The sequence below is a fragment of the Vidua chalybeata genome, chromosome 9, assembly GCF_026979565.1.
Source record: "Vidua chalybeata isolate OUT-0048 chromosome 9, bVidCha1 merged haplotype, whole genome shotgun sequence".
Classification (NCBI taxonomy): domain Eukaryota; kingdom Metazoa; phylum Chordata; class Aves; order Passeriformes; family Viduidae; genus Vidua; species Vidua chalybeata.
The window spans coordinates 8308802-8322784 of record NC_071538.1 but is presented as its reverse complement, the minus strand read 5'-3'; the positions used below and the strand labels follow the sequence as shown (position 1 = coordinate 8322784).

Here is a 13983-nt window from a genome sequence, read left to right as displayed (position 1 = left end):
CTCAGTAGGCACCCAGCTGAAATAATTACCAGCTCTTGAATATCACAAAGCAGGAGCACAGAGCACCTCTAACAAGTGATTTACCTAGAAAATTGGGATCCATGTAATTATTATGTTTTTCTCTCCCACAGACCCCCATCTCTAAACACATTGGGCCCAATTCTTCTTCCACTTACTGACCCTGTCAAGCTCAGGGGTTTTATTCAGGGGAGGCATGAGGAGAATCATACTCGCTGTGCTTAGCTTTAATTTTAAAATAAATGAATTTTCCAGAACAGTGACAGTATTGACCTTACATATTATCCAAATAGAAATTTTAATGAAACAAGTATAACACTGAGTATAGCCATAATAGATATGCAAATATTGGTCTTTTCTTAAAGGTCTCCCTATCTGGTCACATGGATTTTTCTTGCCTGTGCGGGGGTGAAGGCAGAGAGCATTTATTAGAAGCAGAGAAGGGAAGGGTGGCTGCACAGCCATGGAGAATCAGGCCATCAATTAGATTTTCATCCTCATATCATGAGAATTCTCCTTAAAACAACAATCACAGGAGATCTGTAACATTTGCTCCCTTCTTAATTTCTTCTTGTTATGTGACAGCATCCACCTTTGCTTTGCAGGCAAAAATCCTGTGCACATTGCATTTTAATTGTGCTCAGCTAAACAAGGTAAAGGTGTAGGGAACAATCCACACGGATGGTGGCTCATCCAGTGTAGAAAAGCCAATTAAAAAAAGAAACAAAAGAACCTCATCTCGGTGTCTTCCAAGGTTCCCAGCAGCCCCAAACTGCATTTTGCTTACTTTAATGCTCAAAGACACTGGGAAGCGAACAGAAGGAGGGAACTTGGCCTGGATTCATGCATAAGAGTACAAAGGTTGGAAAATAGAAGGTTTGAAAAGCAATCAGAGTCACCAGCTGAGAGAAGTTTAAAATAACAGCCTAAAATCAGGAGCTTCAAAATAAAAGTCAAATAAAAAGGATATGCTGAAAATAGCTAAAGAAGACATGATAGCTAAAAAAGACATGATCTGAAATCAGATTTTCTGTGATTTCTGACACTAACCAAAATCAAATTGCCTACCTACCACATCTGCCTAATATTTCATTCGACCATATTAACACAAACCAGATGATTAAAGGTATTTAGGTACCTAAAGGTATGAAGAGCTGCCCCAGGGATTTGTCTCTCCTCCCAGACATCCAGTCCCCACTTCCACCACTTCCATGCACTGCTCTGACACCATGGGGAGCAGCTGCATCACTCAGCACCTCTTAAAATCAGGACTTGTCAATGAGATTCCCAAAAAGCTGCCTTCCCCAGCTTTCACTTTCCAAAAAAAAAAAAAAGAAAAAAAAGGTATACCTTCCCTGGTGGAACCTGTGACAGATAAGATGCTCCTGAAAGCTTTCCTTTTAACTCCCTGAGTTCTCTTGAAAACCATCTTCCCTCAGTCAGGCGAGTGGGGCACTTCAAATCTTTCTCTTCCAAAGCTGTGTGTAGTAAAAAGTCTGTTTCTGTATGTTTGTATGTAGCAGGTGCAGGGAGTGAATCAGGGCAGTGACATTATCTAGTATCCACTAATCACAATTGTCATTTGCAAATGATCCTCAGGGTGCAGATCTGAACGTTTTATAACTGTGGAATGATGCCTGAGTTTACACAGCATTCCATAAGCAGGATGACTTCCTCACAGACTGAGCTCTCAAACCTTCTTAGAGCTTGTCTGAAACCCAGCAAAAGACAAAAAAATCAGGGTACTCCTGTGCCTGGGAGCAAGCTGTGGTTAGGTAGCCCTGTCTCCTCCATTCCTTTCCCAGGCTCCAGGACGGTTGCCTGTGCTGCTCCCTTAGGAGCAGGAGGATCCAAAGGGGGTGGTCCTGGCACTGCCCCTCAGGCAGCAGAGCTAAAAGATTCCCCAGGAGTGGAGATGCCTTCATCTGTCCTCCCCTGGGTTGTATTCACTCCCTCCATTGTGCTCGAGGCACAGGTTTCCTCAGGGATGCTCCAGCCTGGGCACCAATCCATGAATTCCAACTCCTCCCCAGATCCGTGCCCTGTAAAACCAATCGGTGATAACTACAACATTTCCCCCAGATTCACCTCCTGGCTCGAGCTCCCTCCATGCACCAAGCTCCTCCTGCTGTTGGTTTCCTGGTGAGCACTCTGCTCTCTGGTGATGTCAGTCCTTCCTCCTCCTTGGACGCCTCCCAGGGCCCGGGCTGGGCTCCTTTCTCTCTCCTTTGTCTCATGGCTCCTCGTTCCACGTCCCCTCTGTGCTGACTCACAAATCTGCCTTCCCAAGCTCACCCCACACACATAAATCTCTCTGCACATCATCCAGCCTAACCCCCCTGCCAGCTCAAGGGCAACTTGGACAAAACTGAGTATTTTATTTCTTATATCCTCCACCCTCCCCCTTCCTGCTTTTCTCCATTATTTTCTTAATTTCTCCTCCCTCCCCGCTCCCTCCCTTTCTCCCAGGCCAGCACTGTCAGCATTATCTTTTATTCTTCTGCCACTTCCTTCTCACATACAAGCTAAAAAGATTTAGTGAACTCTCTTCTCCATGATATTTGACCCTTTATTTCAGTCCAACCAACACAGCTGGGGCAGTCCTGGCACCCCTGCCTCACGTTAAACAGAGCACATCCTCTGTCCTTTACAGATTCCAAAGAACAATGTGCCTTTGTCTGTCCAAAAGAGGAAACCCACAACAAAAGAAGCTTTGTTTTATTTCTGAAGTGGTGGGTTGGATGGAGCTATTTGCTATCTCCAGAAACACTTTCCTGAAGTATGAGAGCCCAGCAATACTGGGAGTTGAGTTTTATTGGAAGAATTGCTCTTCATTCCTGCAAAATGAAGGTGATGATGCACTGAGACTCTTCCAGCTGCAGAGCTGGTGACTGTAATTCCATGTATATTTGAATTTGTGTTTAAAAAGTATTGTTTGGTCATGGCATTCTTGAATGGGAGAGGGGAAAGGAAATGTTTAGGGTGCACCAGAGTCAAAAGAAGGACTCCAGAACCACTCCTGGAAATGCCAGCATCAACAAGGACCATGCTAGGCAGGCCTTCTAAGAGCAGATGTGCAGAATGACATTTATTCCTTGGAGCAGGAAGAGCCTGGGTCTCAAAAATGTAGGACAAAAAAGGCAGATGGCACAGCTCCTCCTGTTTGGTCAATCCAGCCTTCCATTTCCCTGGCTACTTTTACAGGACCTTGATCAGAAAACATTTCATTCCAAGGTCAGAGACAATGTTTTGTATTGGATTAAGTGACTTCCTGATTTTCATTTCAGGGTGAAAAACTTAAGATCTACATTGGTTTGATCTACACCAGATTTGTTTCCTCCAGATTTTGGTTAGGAAATTGAACAGCAAATCCTCAACCCTGAGGTGAAAGCTGATGTGTTTTGCTCCCATCCCTCACTAACAGCAGTTTCAGTTGGGCCTTTTCATCTCAGTGGCATAAAAAAGACTTTTTTTCTCAGTTCTGTCTGGATCACTTCCAAGTGTGTCTCATTTTTCAATCTTTCTCTGAAAAATGAAAAAGGATGCTCTGCAGAAAACTATAACCTCTCCTTTGAGTCCTTTCCCAACAGAGTCAGTTCACTGGGTTCTCTGTGCTCTTTGTATTTCCCAGTAGGAGATGGCTTGGGGTTTCCTGTTCTCCTCAAGCACCCTATGAATTCCCTCTCCTTATTCAGGGCATTGAGCTGAGTCCTGTGTAAACTACCCTGATCTGCATCCTAGAAAAGAGCCTGGTTTGGCCCTGAAGGATTTTCCAAAATAAAGCAAGAGGGAAAACAACCCTTGCTTTTGCTCAGAAATGAAAATCCATCACAGTCACAGTTCTGCACATCCCTCTAAGGCTGCAGGAATTCCAGACCGAGGATGTGTTTTTTATGGTGTTTTCTGGTGTTTTTTATGGTTTTCAAAAGAAATTTTCCCCATATCCAGGGGAAATCCTGAGAACATTTCCATTGATGGCGCTAGGGCTGATGGGAATCCATTGCTGTGGAAGGCACGGTGTGTAAAAATCAGCTGTTAATACAATCAGGTTTTAGCCTTTTCTGCCTCTTGAGAAAAGCTTCCAGCCTCTCCAGAAGCACCAGCAAAGGAAGAAGCTGCTATTCCCACAAAAGAGAAAGAATTCCTTGTGGCTGGTGCAGGAGCAGAGGTGAAAGAGGCAAAGCAAGCTGGGTGTTCCCCAGCCACAGCCACACTCATCCCCAGATCCTGCACGGGTCACAAGGCAGAAATTAAGATGTTTTGCACAGACAGGTGCAGGCACTGCTGTGATTAATCAAACCATAATTAGGGACCTGTCGGCAGGCACTAAATATATGTTCTAGGGCTTCAACCCTCTTAGAAATCTGGGGATGGAAAACTTGCCAGGCAGGAAATTTATAAAAACAGTGAGTCTTTGGATGACGAATGCATGCAAGAAAGGAAACTTTCACCAGACTATGATAATGACAAGTCTCTCTATTGCTTCCCATCTATATTTTTTTTCTTTCTATTTCTCTGAGTTTATTCAAGTATTTTAGTATCAATTGATGACATGGTTTAACAGATAAATCCCACTCTCTCTTCAGTAAAACAGGCTCAGTTTTAACACCTGCAGAGGAATGCTGGTTTTAGAGTTTTACCCTGAGCAACCTGTGAGTCTGTGGAACACCAGATACACTCCAAGAACAAAACTTGTCTCCTCCTCCACTGCCCTCACCTGCCATAGGTGTTTGCACCCAGGTAAAGGTAAAATACCTCCATTTTACAGTGGGCAGGGGGTAAAATGTGGCATTTTATAATCTACATATGAATTAGTGCAAAGTCAAGGCTTGAGATATTGTACTTATTTCCATGGAAATGCAATAGGTGATCTCCCTTCACAGAGCACTACATCACCCTGGGGCTGAACTGCTCAGAACCCCACTGAGGAAACTCACGGGGTTTGGGGAAAGAAAGGCAAGTAAATCTTGCTCAGACTTGAGAAGTACCATAAGACAGGAGCAGGGGAAGCCCACCAAATGAAACAAAGTGATTTGAGGAGTCTTAGCCAGCTAATGCTGCCCTATTCAAGATACAGCAGCTGAGGGGCTGATGTCACCAGTTTACAGCCAGCCCTCTCACAGATTTTAAATTTTCCCATGGATATTCTCCTTGCTCTGATCAATAAAACACATTTCTGTCTCCATATGAACCAGCTCCTTTACATTTTAAGACAATTCCTGTGGGCTGCTCTGAGGTACAGACACATCTCAGTCACAGCAGCTCACGGATGAGCTGCCAATAGCACAGAGGTGCCAGATGAGGAAAGTCAGTGCTTAACAAAGTGTCCAGCCATTCAGCTTCTCGGGGGTTTGCAGCAGGTGCTGAATTTACAGTGTTTTATTCTGTGGCTAGTGGTTAAAATATTTTGAGGAAGACAGAGGGTGTCTGGTGGAGCTCAGCATTATTAAATGTGAGGGGAAGTCATCTAATGTTTGTTTAATTGTAGCTGTCTTTGGTGAGTAATATTGATGATTAATCAATTGACCAAAGGGGACAAGCTGAGAGGGGGAACTGGGCTGAATCAATGTGCAGGAGAGGATGGGAAGGAAGATGGACTCTGAATCAATGGTGTTGCTACTTGCTCCGTTGGGCTGGAGATTGGGATGTGCCCCGTGCACGAGCTCAAGAGCAATGCAAAGGGGTTGCTTCACAACAAAGACATTTCACTGCTTTTTATTTATATTGATTTCCCAGTGAAGTGTGTCTTGGCATTAGGGATTCCCACTGAGCAAGGAAGAAAGATCAGCTTCTTTCCTCAGAGGGTCAAGAAATCCTGAGTGATGGATCTTGTCTTCTCAGAAAAAGAGACAGGAGCAGAGGTTTGGCTGTACGTTACCTACTAGAAAGAAAGAATTGAAAGTGTGTCATTAAAAGGGAGGAAAATATGAAAGTATCTGAAACTGAAAAGCTGTGATTAGGAGGGGCAATGTGTAAAAAAAAATTTGAGTGAAAGATAGATTGATGAGGTCAGAGCTGTCAAAGGGATTATTATCTGAGACAGTGAAATTTGATTTTGTATTTATTCAGGGCTGCTGTACTTCAGACAGGCGCTTCAGACACCAAAATATCACAGGCATAAGAGCTTCCTTCCCAGCCTGCTCCCAGCCAAGCAGCAAACCCCGAGCAGAGCTGGAAGAAGTGCTGGCCTCTGCTGGAAGGAATTCCCGCGGCTCAGCTGGGTCGGAGCCCCCGAGTCAATGCTTGAAAACCTCTGCCCGCTGCCAAAGCAGGAGGGAAGGGTGCTCCACTGGGCTGCATTGCACTTCGGGAATATTGGGCACTAACTCTAAAACACTACATGGCTGTGGAGTTGTTTCAAGACCTTCCCCCTTTCTTACTGATGGAGAAATTGGATTAAATACAGAATTAATGGCAAAACTAAGACTGGCCCAGGCATCCAGCTCCTATAAAGTACCCAAACAGCACCAGACTGGGAAGAGCCCCAGTAATTCTGATAAATCACTCAGATGATGCTACAAATGAAGACACTGTTAACACTGAACTCTGCCTTGCTGCTTTCCTGTACTTGCTGTAAGCCTTGGCTGGTTTAAAGGAGGAAATGTTACACTGCAGGTAAAACAGGCCTGTGAGTAACTGTGCTTCCCTGAGGAGCTCATGAGAATAAACAAAACGGGCTTGGGACTTTTCCCAGCCTCTCTTGCCAGGTGATTTTCAACCTCTGGATAATCCTGAGGCCTCACATGTGACTTAAATCTTGCAGAGTTTGCGTGTTCATGCCCTGTGGAATATTTCCCCTGTGGTAATAGATCCTAAACTTCTCCCTTTCACTGCTCCTGAATGTCATTCCACAGCCACCTATCCTACACACCAGAACAAATGAATATGGATATTGCTCTCCCTTTTTTGTTTCCCATCTGCATGAAACATATGCCATGTGCACTGATTCCAAAAGATCAGAACAGGGTCTTTAGTCCACATGCTAAAATTCGTAATAAAATATGCATGACAAAACCTTGCAGAGGAAATCACATTTCAGCCCAGGAAAAGAGCCCTCCTTTTTAATGAGGGTTTAATTAATGTCAGATGGGCTCAGTTGGTAACATTCTTGCCTCTGGTGTAGAAGGTCATGGTTTTGAGCCCTACATTAGGCCCCGGGCTCATAACCAATGCTGACACTGCAATGTTCTTCTGCTACACTGTTGGAGGTTCTGACCTTCAAATGAGGTGTTTAAACTGAGATTCCTCCTGCTACTCTCTGGTGGTTCTTCCAGCTGGAAGCTAAAGATGTCCTGGCACTTTTTAAGCAGCCCAGGGAATAGCCCTCGCATCCTAACTCACCCTTGCTTAATAAAGTAGGTTATTATATACAAAGCTGCAACTCTCAGGCATTGCTGACAGCTGACAGCCCCCACTAATGAGCCTGGTGTGTTTATTTATGTGCTGACTCCACTCGGCACCCAGGGAAAGCTCACTGCTTTGTCACAAAACAGTGAAGGACTTTTGCTCCGTGCTTGAAGAGGAGAAATATAGGGAAGACATTAAAATAACGTTAAAAGGGATGATTTCCAAAATGAGAATGCTCTGTGTGTTTTCCAAGAAAAATGGTGACACTTAGAAAAGGTGAATATTTTTTGGCAAGGAGAGACAGAGGAGGCAAGGGAAAAAACAAGTGAGGCTTGGGAAGTAGGTTACAGCTGTTCCAAGATTTCTTGCAAAGTTGCATTAAAACCAAGACTGACCTTCAGCAGAAATAGGGTTAAAAACCTCAGGAAATTTATTCATGAAACAGCAGTTAGATTGGTGCCAATCTGTGTGATCCTGCTAATCAGCTGTCATCACCAAAGACATCCTAGAAACCCATCTGGAAATTAAGATCTTTATGATCTGTCCATTCTGACCATCACACATGATTTAGAACTGAATACCAGAACTGCATTTCCAGCTTTGCCAACCCTCCTCACCCCTGCCCTCCACCCCTCCTCCCATCACAAAAAATGTTCTGATTTCAGCTCCAATGTGACTTTCTTACCTAAAGCAAGTCTATTACTGCAAAGTATTAAACTAGAAAGAGAGAAAAAGCAACAGCAAAGCCCAGAACTTCATCTTGGTGTTCCCCCTGAGAACATTTGCTAAATCTTTTTTTTTTTAATATTAGATATCAAAGCTATCAAAGGTTTGATTGATGAAACCAAATAGAGGCTTTCTAACATGAACCTCACTGTTTGTGGTACCCTGGTGTCCCTGAGCAGCAGGCACAGAGTGCTGCAGGACAGATAATCTTACCAAAACACCTTTCAGCAACACCAAACCTTCCCTGTTTACTCCAGCTTGGCTTGGGAGGAAAGCAAAATGCGTTATAAAGCCAGATCTTGTACACTGTGCCTCCCACAAAACAACTTGTTGGGAATAATCAAATATACTCCAGCAAGCCAAAGTTTGGATTATCTAGAATCTGGTTTATGTCTGGGTAAATAAAATACAATCAATCCACACACAGAAATTTAATTGGATTTATTTCTAAGACATCCTGCCTCCTGCCTTTTGTTCACTCTGCTGGGCTACTGCCACTTGTGCAGAGAAAAATTGAAATTATGCCATCTACCTTTATGGAATTACATCTAAGATATTTACAGAGGCTCATGTCATGGAGATGGGCTTCTTTTTATTCTTCAGTAAATCATTCCTGGTCTTCAGGTAACACCTGTAATGTTACAAAGGCCAGAAAGTAATTTATTACTCTGAAAACCAGAGAAATTTGAAAAGAACATATATTTTTAAAGCAGATAAGCTATAATCCTACACATCCCAGCTGAGCTCCCCCCAGCCTGCTGTGGGGATTCAGTCCCAAAGCCTTTGTATGGCGGTGTTATTCAGGACTCTGAGCAGTGATCATGTCGTAATGCTGATAGCATCTCTATAATTCCAGGTATAGTTGGTCTTGGTGCAGGAGAAACATTGCTCCCAGCTATATTTCCTGTGATTTTGTACACAATGTAGCGTTGTATCAGCTTCTGAAAAGGCACAAGGTTCAAGCACAAAACTTTACTGCATGAGTAAGGAACTTGATGTCTCAAATTAGAGAAGAAGAATTAATCCTTGACTATCTAAGCTGCATGGGTGGAGTGCAAACAACATTACTGCTGTCAGAGAAAGTGAAAAGCAGCTGGCTGGAGCCACAGTGCCCCTCCGAGCAAGGCATGAACCAACAGCCTGGGGCAGGATGTGGCCCCTGCTGATGAGCTGTGGGCTGGCCAGCTGGCAAGGGCACCCCAGGGGATGTGTCTCACCTCATATTTTAGTCTAAATGAGCTGCCAAGGCTCTTTAGTGAAGAGAGAATAGGGGCCTCCCCAAAGCTCTTCCCTTCTAAAATGAGTGGGGTGAATTGTTCTGTGTAGCTGCCTGTTTCCATCCACTAACTCCCAAGGGAATCCAAAAAGGTGGAAGAGGACCTTAAGGACAAGTCTGACGACAGCACATCCTAAAGATGTGCTAAAGAGAAGCTTGGCCAGGTTGGAGCAACCTGGTTTAGTGGAAGGTGTCCCTGCTCATGGCAGGGGGGTTCGGTTATCTTTAGGTTATCTTTAATTCCCTGCCGACCCAAACCATGCTGTGATTCCAATATAAGGCAGGAAATTTTCCCTAGAAAGTGTTGCCTTTTCCTTGTGCTCTTTCCTGCAGAGTGAACTCAATGCAGAAATGAAAATGCAGTGCAGGAAACTCCAGGATCCCCAGCTTTGGACACCTGCCCCTTTCAGCAGTGCCTCTCAGACTGGTGCAATCACTGGGGGCTCACAGATCTACTTTCATCCTTACAATGAAGTCTCTTTTAAGCAATGGCACATCCTGCTAAACTCCAGCCAGGCTTTCCCATGGCTTTTTTTTTTTTTTTTTCTTTTAGACATGGTAACTACAGCAACAGGAACCCAAACAAGTCTGTTCCCTGCGTGATGTGGCTTTGTTGGGTGTTTCTTACAGCTGTGATCAAATGTCCAGGTGCAGCTCTGCTGAGGAGGTCTAACACACACCCAGCAGGACCTAATAAAGCTGCAAGGAAACCTGAGGAGATCAGAGCAGTGGGAGCTGCAGGAAACACAGACAGATTCCAGAGCACTGCCAGCCCCACACTGCACAGGGAGGAAATCAATCGCTGTGGCACTAAATGAAGATTACAAATAGGAGATTCTTCATCAAAGTGTGTAACATGAATCCTTTTTAGTGCGCTCTTTTATTGAAATGTGCTCTGGCTTTCAATGAAAGTGGCTGCTGTGCTTGTAAGAAGGGCCATGGGGAAATGCCAAGGGCCATTTCTTTGGTGAAAATCTATAAATGGTTGAAGACTCTGTGCCTTGGTGGCTTTTTCTGAAGGCCACTGTCCTTGTCCTGCTGTCATGGCTCACTGGCACTGCCTGCAAGCAGTGAGCAGGGCAGTGCCTTGTGTTCATCTCTTGGGAACAGGAAATTTCAGCAGAAAACGTTGCCTTTTCCTTGTGCTCTTTCCTGCAGGATGAATTCAATGCAGAAATGAAAATGTAGTGCAGAAAACTCCAGGATTCTCAGCTTTGGACACCTGCCCCTTTCAGCAGTGTGTGTTATACAGGTATTGATTGAGCAGGCTGCAGGGCAGGCAGACTGATGGCAGCAAGCTGCTTTTACAGTGTGGCTCACAAGCATGACAGTGAAATCTTCTTTATCCTTGATCATCACTTCTGTCAGTGCATTTTAAAGCAAAGTTACAAGATTTAGCATTTGATCACCAAAGTGTGTTTAACATCCAAACACTGAAATAAAAATACATTCTAAAGCATTTAGAATAAACAAACAAATAGGTAATTATTCAACAATTCACTGGTATCCTCTAACAAACCTACAGGGCCTTTTGCTTGGAAATTCTCCTTAAGAGGAAGCTCTGCAGCTGAGTTGTTCTTCCCAGGCTGTGGGAACACGAAGGCTGAACAGATTCCTCTCTGGAAGATGCAGCCACCTCTAGATAGAATATGGGGCAACCACATCTTTCTTTGGAATTGAGTGGCCACACACTCAAACACCCAGGCCTGGAGTCAGGTGTCAGAAGGGAGACATACAAAATGTAAAAAGATGGAGTCAAATGATCATATTTTTAAGTTCTTTTTTTAGAAATCTAAATCCTGAAGAGTAGGTCAAAAAGGGCTGCAGAACAGGACAGCTTATTGACTACAGAACATCTTTGAATATTTCCAGTCCTTCCCAAATTACAAATAAAGATATATCTGTGTCTGACACTGCTATTGCATAAAAAACTGCCCAAAACTTGGTGCACCCAATCCCACACTTTCAGCTTGATGCCTCCCTGTAGATTCCACAAGCCAGGGGCATGAACCCACTCATTAAGCACAAGCACTACCCAGCCTCAATCTAATGCAGCAAACAATACCAAATTGGCCATAATTGACACGTGAAACTCCTGTTATGGTGTGATTCATTTATTCTGCATTCATGCTTGTAGCTAATAAAAATAACTTCCACTGATAAATAACTCCTCCCAGGTTCACTGCAGTGAGAACAGGTGTAGCCCATGTCCCCTAAATTTTCCTGGAGGTGAGTTTTAATTTGCCATAAATACTTCATGCTGCATCCTTTACTACTGTATTATTAATTTTCTAGCAAAATGTGAGGCGAGTAATTGCACATGGGAAAAGACAGCAGACAGATATTAGCTGGGATTTTTTAACTTTTCCAGTCAGCCTTCAGGGTTTTCTGGAAAGCAGGTAGGACTGCTGCTACTGAGAGAAGTGGCAACATCCCAAAAAATTTGGGAAATATTTCAACGTTTTTTTACTTTTGCTAATCCAGATAACAACAGAAAGTTAAGATGTGAATTATATAAGAGAATAAAGTCCCTCAGCCCTGGGAAACATTTAATTTAGATTTCAAATATTCTTGCTTCAATAAAAACTCCAAAAGGAGTCATCGTTTCACACTAAAAAAACCCTAAAACTATTCATTTTCAAAAGTATGTAACAGTTTTGTGTTTCTCCTCAGAACTTTACCCTAAACCAAACTATGCTCTAATGAACAAAAATTTTCCATAATACTAAATTGTTGTCAATTGTTGTGGAAATATTTTGTTTTGTTGATGCAAATCATTCCTTTAAGAACTCCTAAACTCAACAATTTGGACCTCTTGCTCTATTCTTCCTCAATTAATTTAACCCTAATAATCTAAAGAATTTTAGGCAGCTCACAGTGGAACAGAATTGAGTGGTGAACACAGCCCTGGGCAGGAAAGTGATCTGCTTTTCCAGGAGGAAATTCTTGATTTAATATTCTTTTTTTCCTGACAAGAAGCACATTAGACATAGCTCAAAGAGCACCGAAGCTGTTTAGATTGGTTTTTATCTGATTATCAGGACCTAAATGGATTTCCTGAAAATAAAGTAAAATAAAATAAACCCCTGACGTTTCCTAACAAACAAGGAACCTTCAGTGACGGGGCTCAGAAGATGTACCAAAGTTGAGACCTTACAAAGCACTCTCAAATCTCCTGCTCTTTCCCCTCTCCTGCTCAGATCCCCCTCCTCCCCCTCCTCTGGAAAAACTGTGTGCAGAGCCTCCCCTCAGCAGTGTCACAGAGTCCACCCTTGTCACAGCCCACAAATCTGCACATCTCAGCTGGGCAGCCTTTGGAAGCAGACAGGAAATAAAAGGATCATAAAAACAACAAGAGAAAAAAGGGACTCCAGGATCCTGCTCCAGTCCTGCTGAAATTTGTTCTGTTTGAGCTAAAGGTGCAGGTCCTGTAAGAGCTTTTCAGAATAACTGACAAGAACAAAGCCCACAATTATTAACCTTTCCACTTGTTCCCATAGTTTATTGTGACAAGACAATGCAATAAGCTTGAAGGTAATCAAAAAGCAATTTTGTAGTAGTGAGCTTAAAATGACAAACCTTTCCTTTTCTAAATAAATCATCATTATTCCCACATGGTCCATACTTGACAAGTTTGTTTCCTTAGTAACAGAGTACTTAAACAGGGTTTGTGTGCAAAGATTATACCTTTAGCCACAGAAGTGAAAGAGGAGACAATAGGACAGAAATTGGTCCGCCCACCTGAGTGTGTGATTCCAATGTTTAAGGACAGAATCCAAGGCTGTGCAGAAGCCCAGGGATGCCTCTTCCCTCTGTGCATTTTGTGGACTTTCTGGAGTGTGTGGACTCAGAGGGGTTTTCAACCCCCAGTGCCTAAACTGAATGTAACACTCCCTGATGTTTGTTCAATAGCTCACCTAATGTTGAGGTCAGCTGTCTTATAAATTATTGAGCACATTAACAGTGTTAGGACTACAATATAAATAAAGGGCGTGTGCCAGGCAGAGAAGACAGTCCAGGGTGTCTGGCTCAAAGACAAAAGAGGTAACAGACAGAAGAAAAGACTAATGTGCCCTGGATATGTCCAAGAGCTTTCTGCTTGCTTTCATCAGTAATTAAATGACTGATTGCTTTGTAATAGTGAATGTGTTTGTCTGGGTACACAAAACCTGATGTCATGTACTGAGCTCAGTCCAATGCTGGAGAAAATTCTCCAGTGCCTAATTCCTAACTTTTTGCCATCAAAATGGTGAAATCAAGTAAACACTGCATGGCCAGGCCTTAGAGTAATTGAGCTTGCTCAGTAATTAAAGGAGGACAGCTTTTCTAGCCACAAGTTAAGTCAGTGCAAAAGAGACTGATTTTAAGTCTTTCAGCAATTTTTAATACGTTTTCCCCATTGTTAGATGATGGGTTTCAAATTCCCCTTGATGAGCCCTAAAAGTCTCTACACAGGCAGCATGCTGATAACCCTAAATCAGATCATATGAGGTAAACACACCTACCAAAAATCCCTGCATATTCAAAGTACAATTCCCACTTCCCTCCTCACCCAACCATTTCAGCAGCTGTCCCCAAGAGCCAACTCACAGCAGTTTGTCAAGTGCCAAGTAACT

At 43.2% G+C, this 13983-nt stretch overlaps 1 protein-coding gene across 5 annotated transcripts in view; it reads right to left on the bottom strand.

Moving 5' to 3' along the window:
* Nucleotides 1-8663: 8663 nt before the first annotated feature.
* Nucleotides 8664-13983, bottom strand: part of OMA1 (OMA1 zinc metallopeptidase) — a 45517-nt gene continuing 40197 nt past the window's right edge. For 3 of the 5 annotated variants that reach the window (XR_008432427.1, XM_053950975.1, XM_053950981.1), the window contains one exon: nt 8664-8722. Coding sequence is in view for 4 of the 5 variants with exons in the window: in XM_053950981.1 (XP_053806956.1) it covers nt 8699-8722 (24 nt within the window). In the remaining variant the exon portion in view is untranslated. Of the gene's footprint in view, nt 8723-10313; nt 10520-10689; nt 10729-13983 lie in introns of those variants that run through there. The other 2 variants (XM_053950980.1, XM_053950982.1) reach the window with 2 other exon arrangements.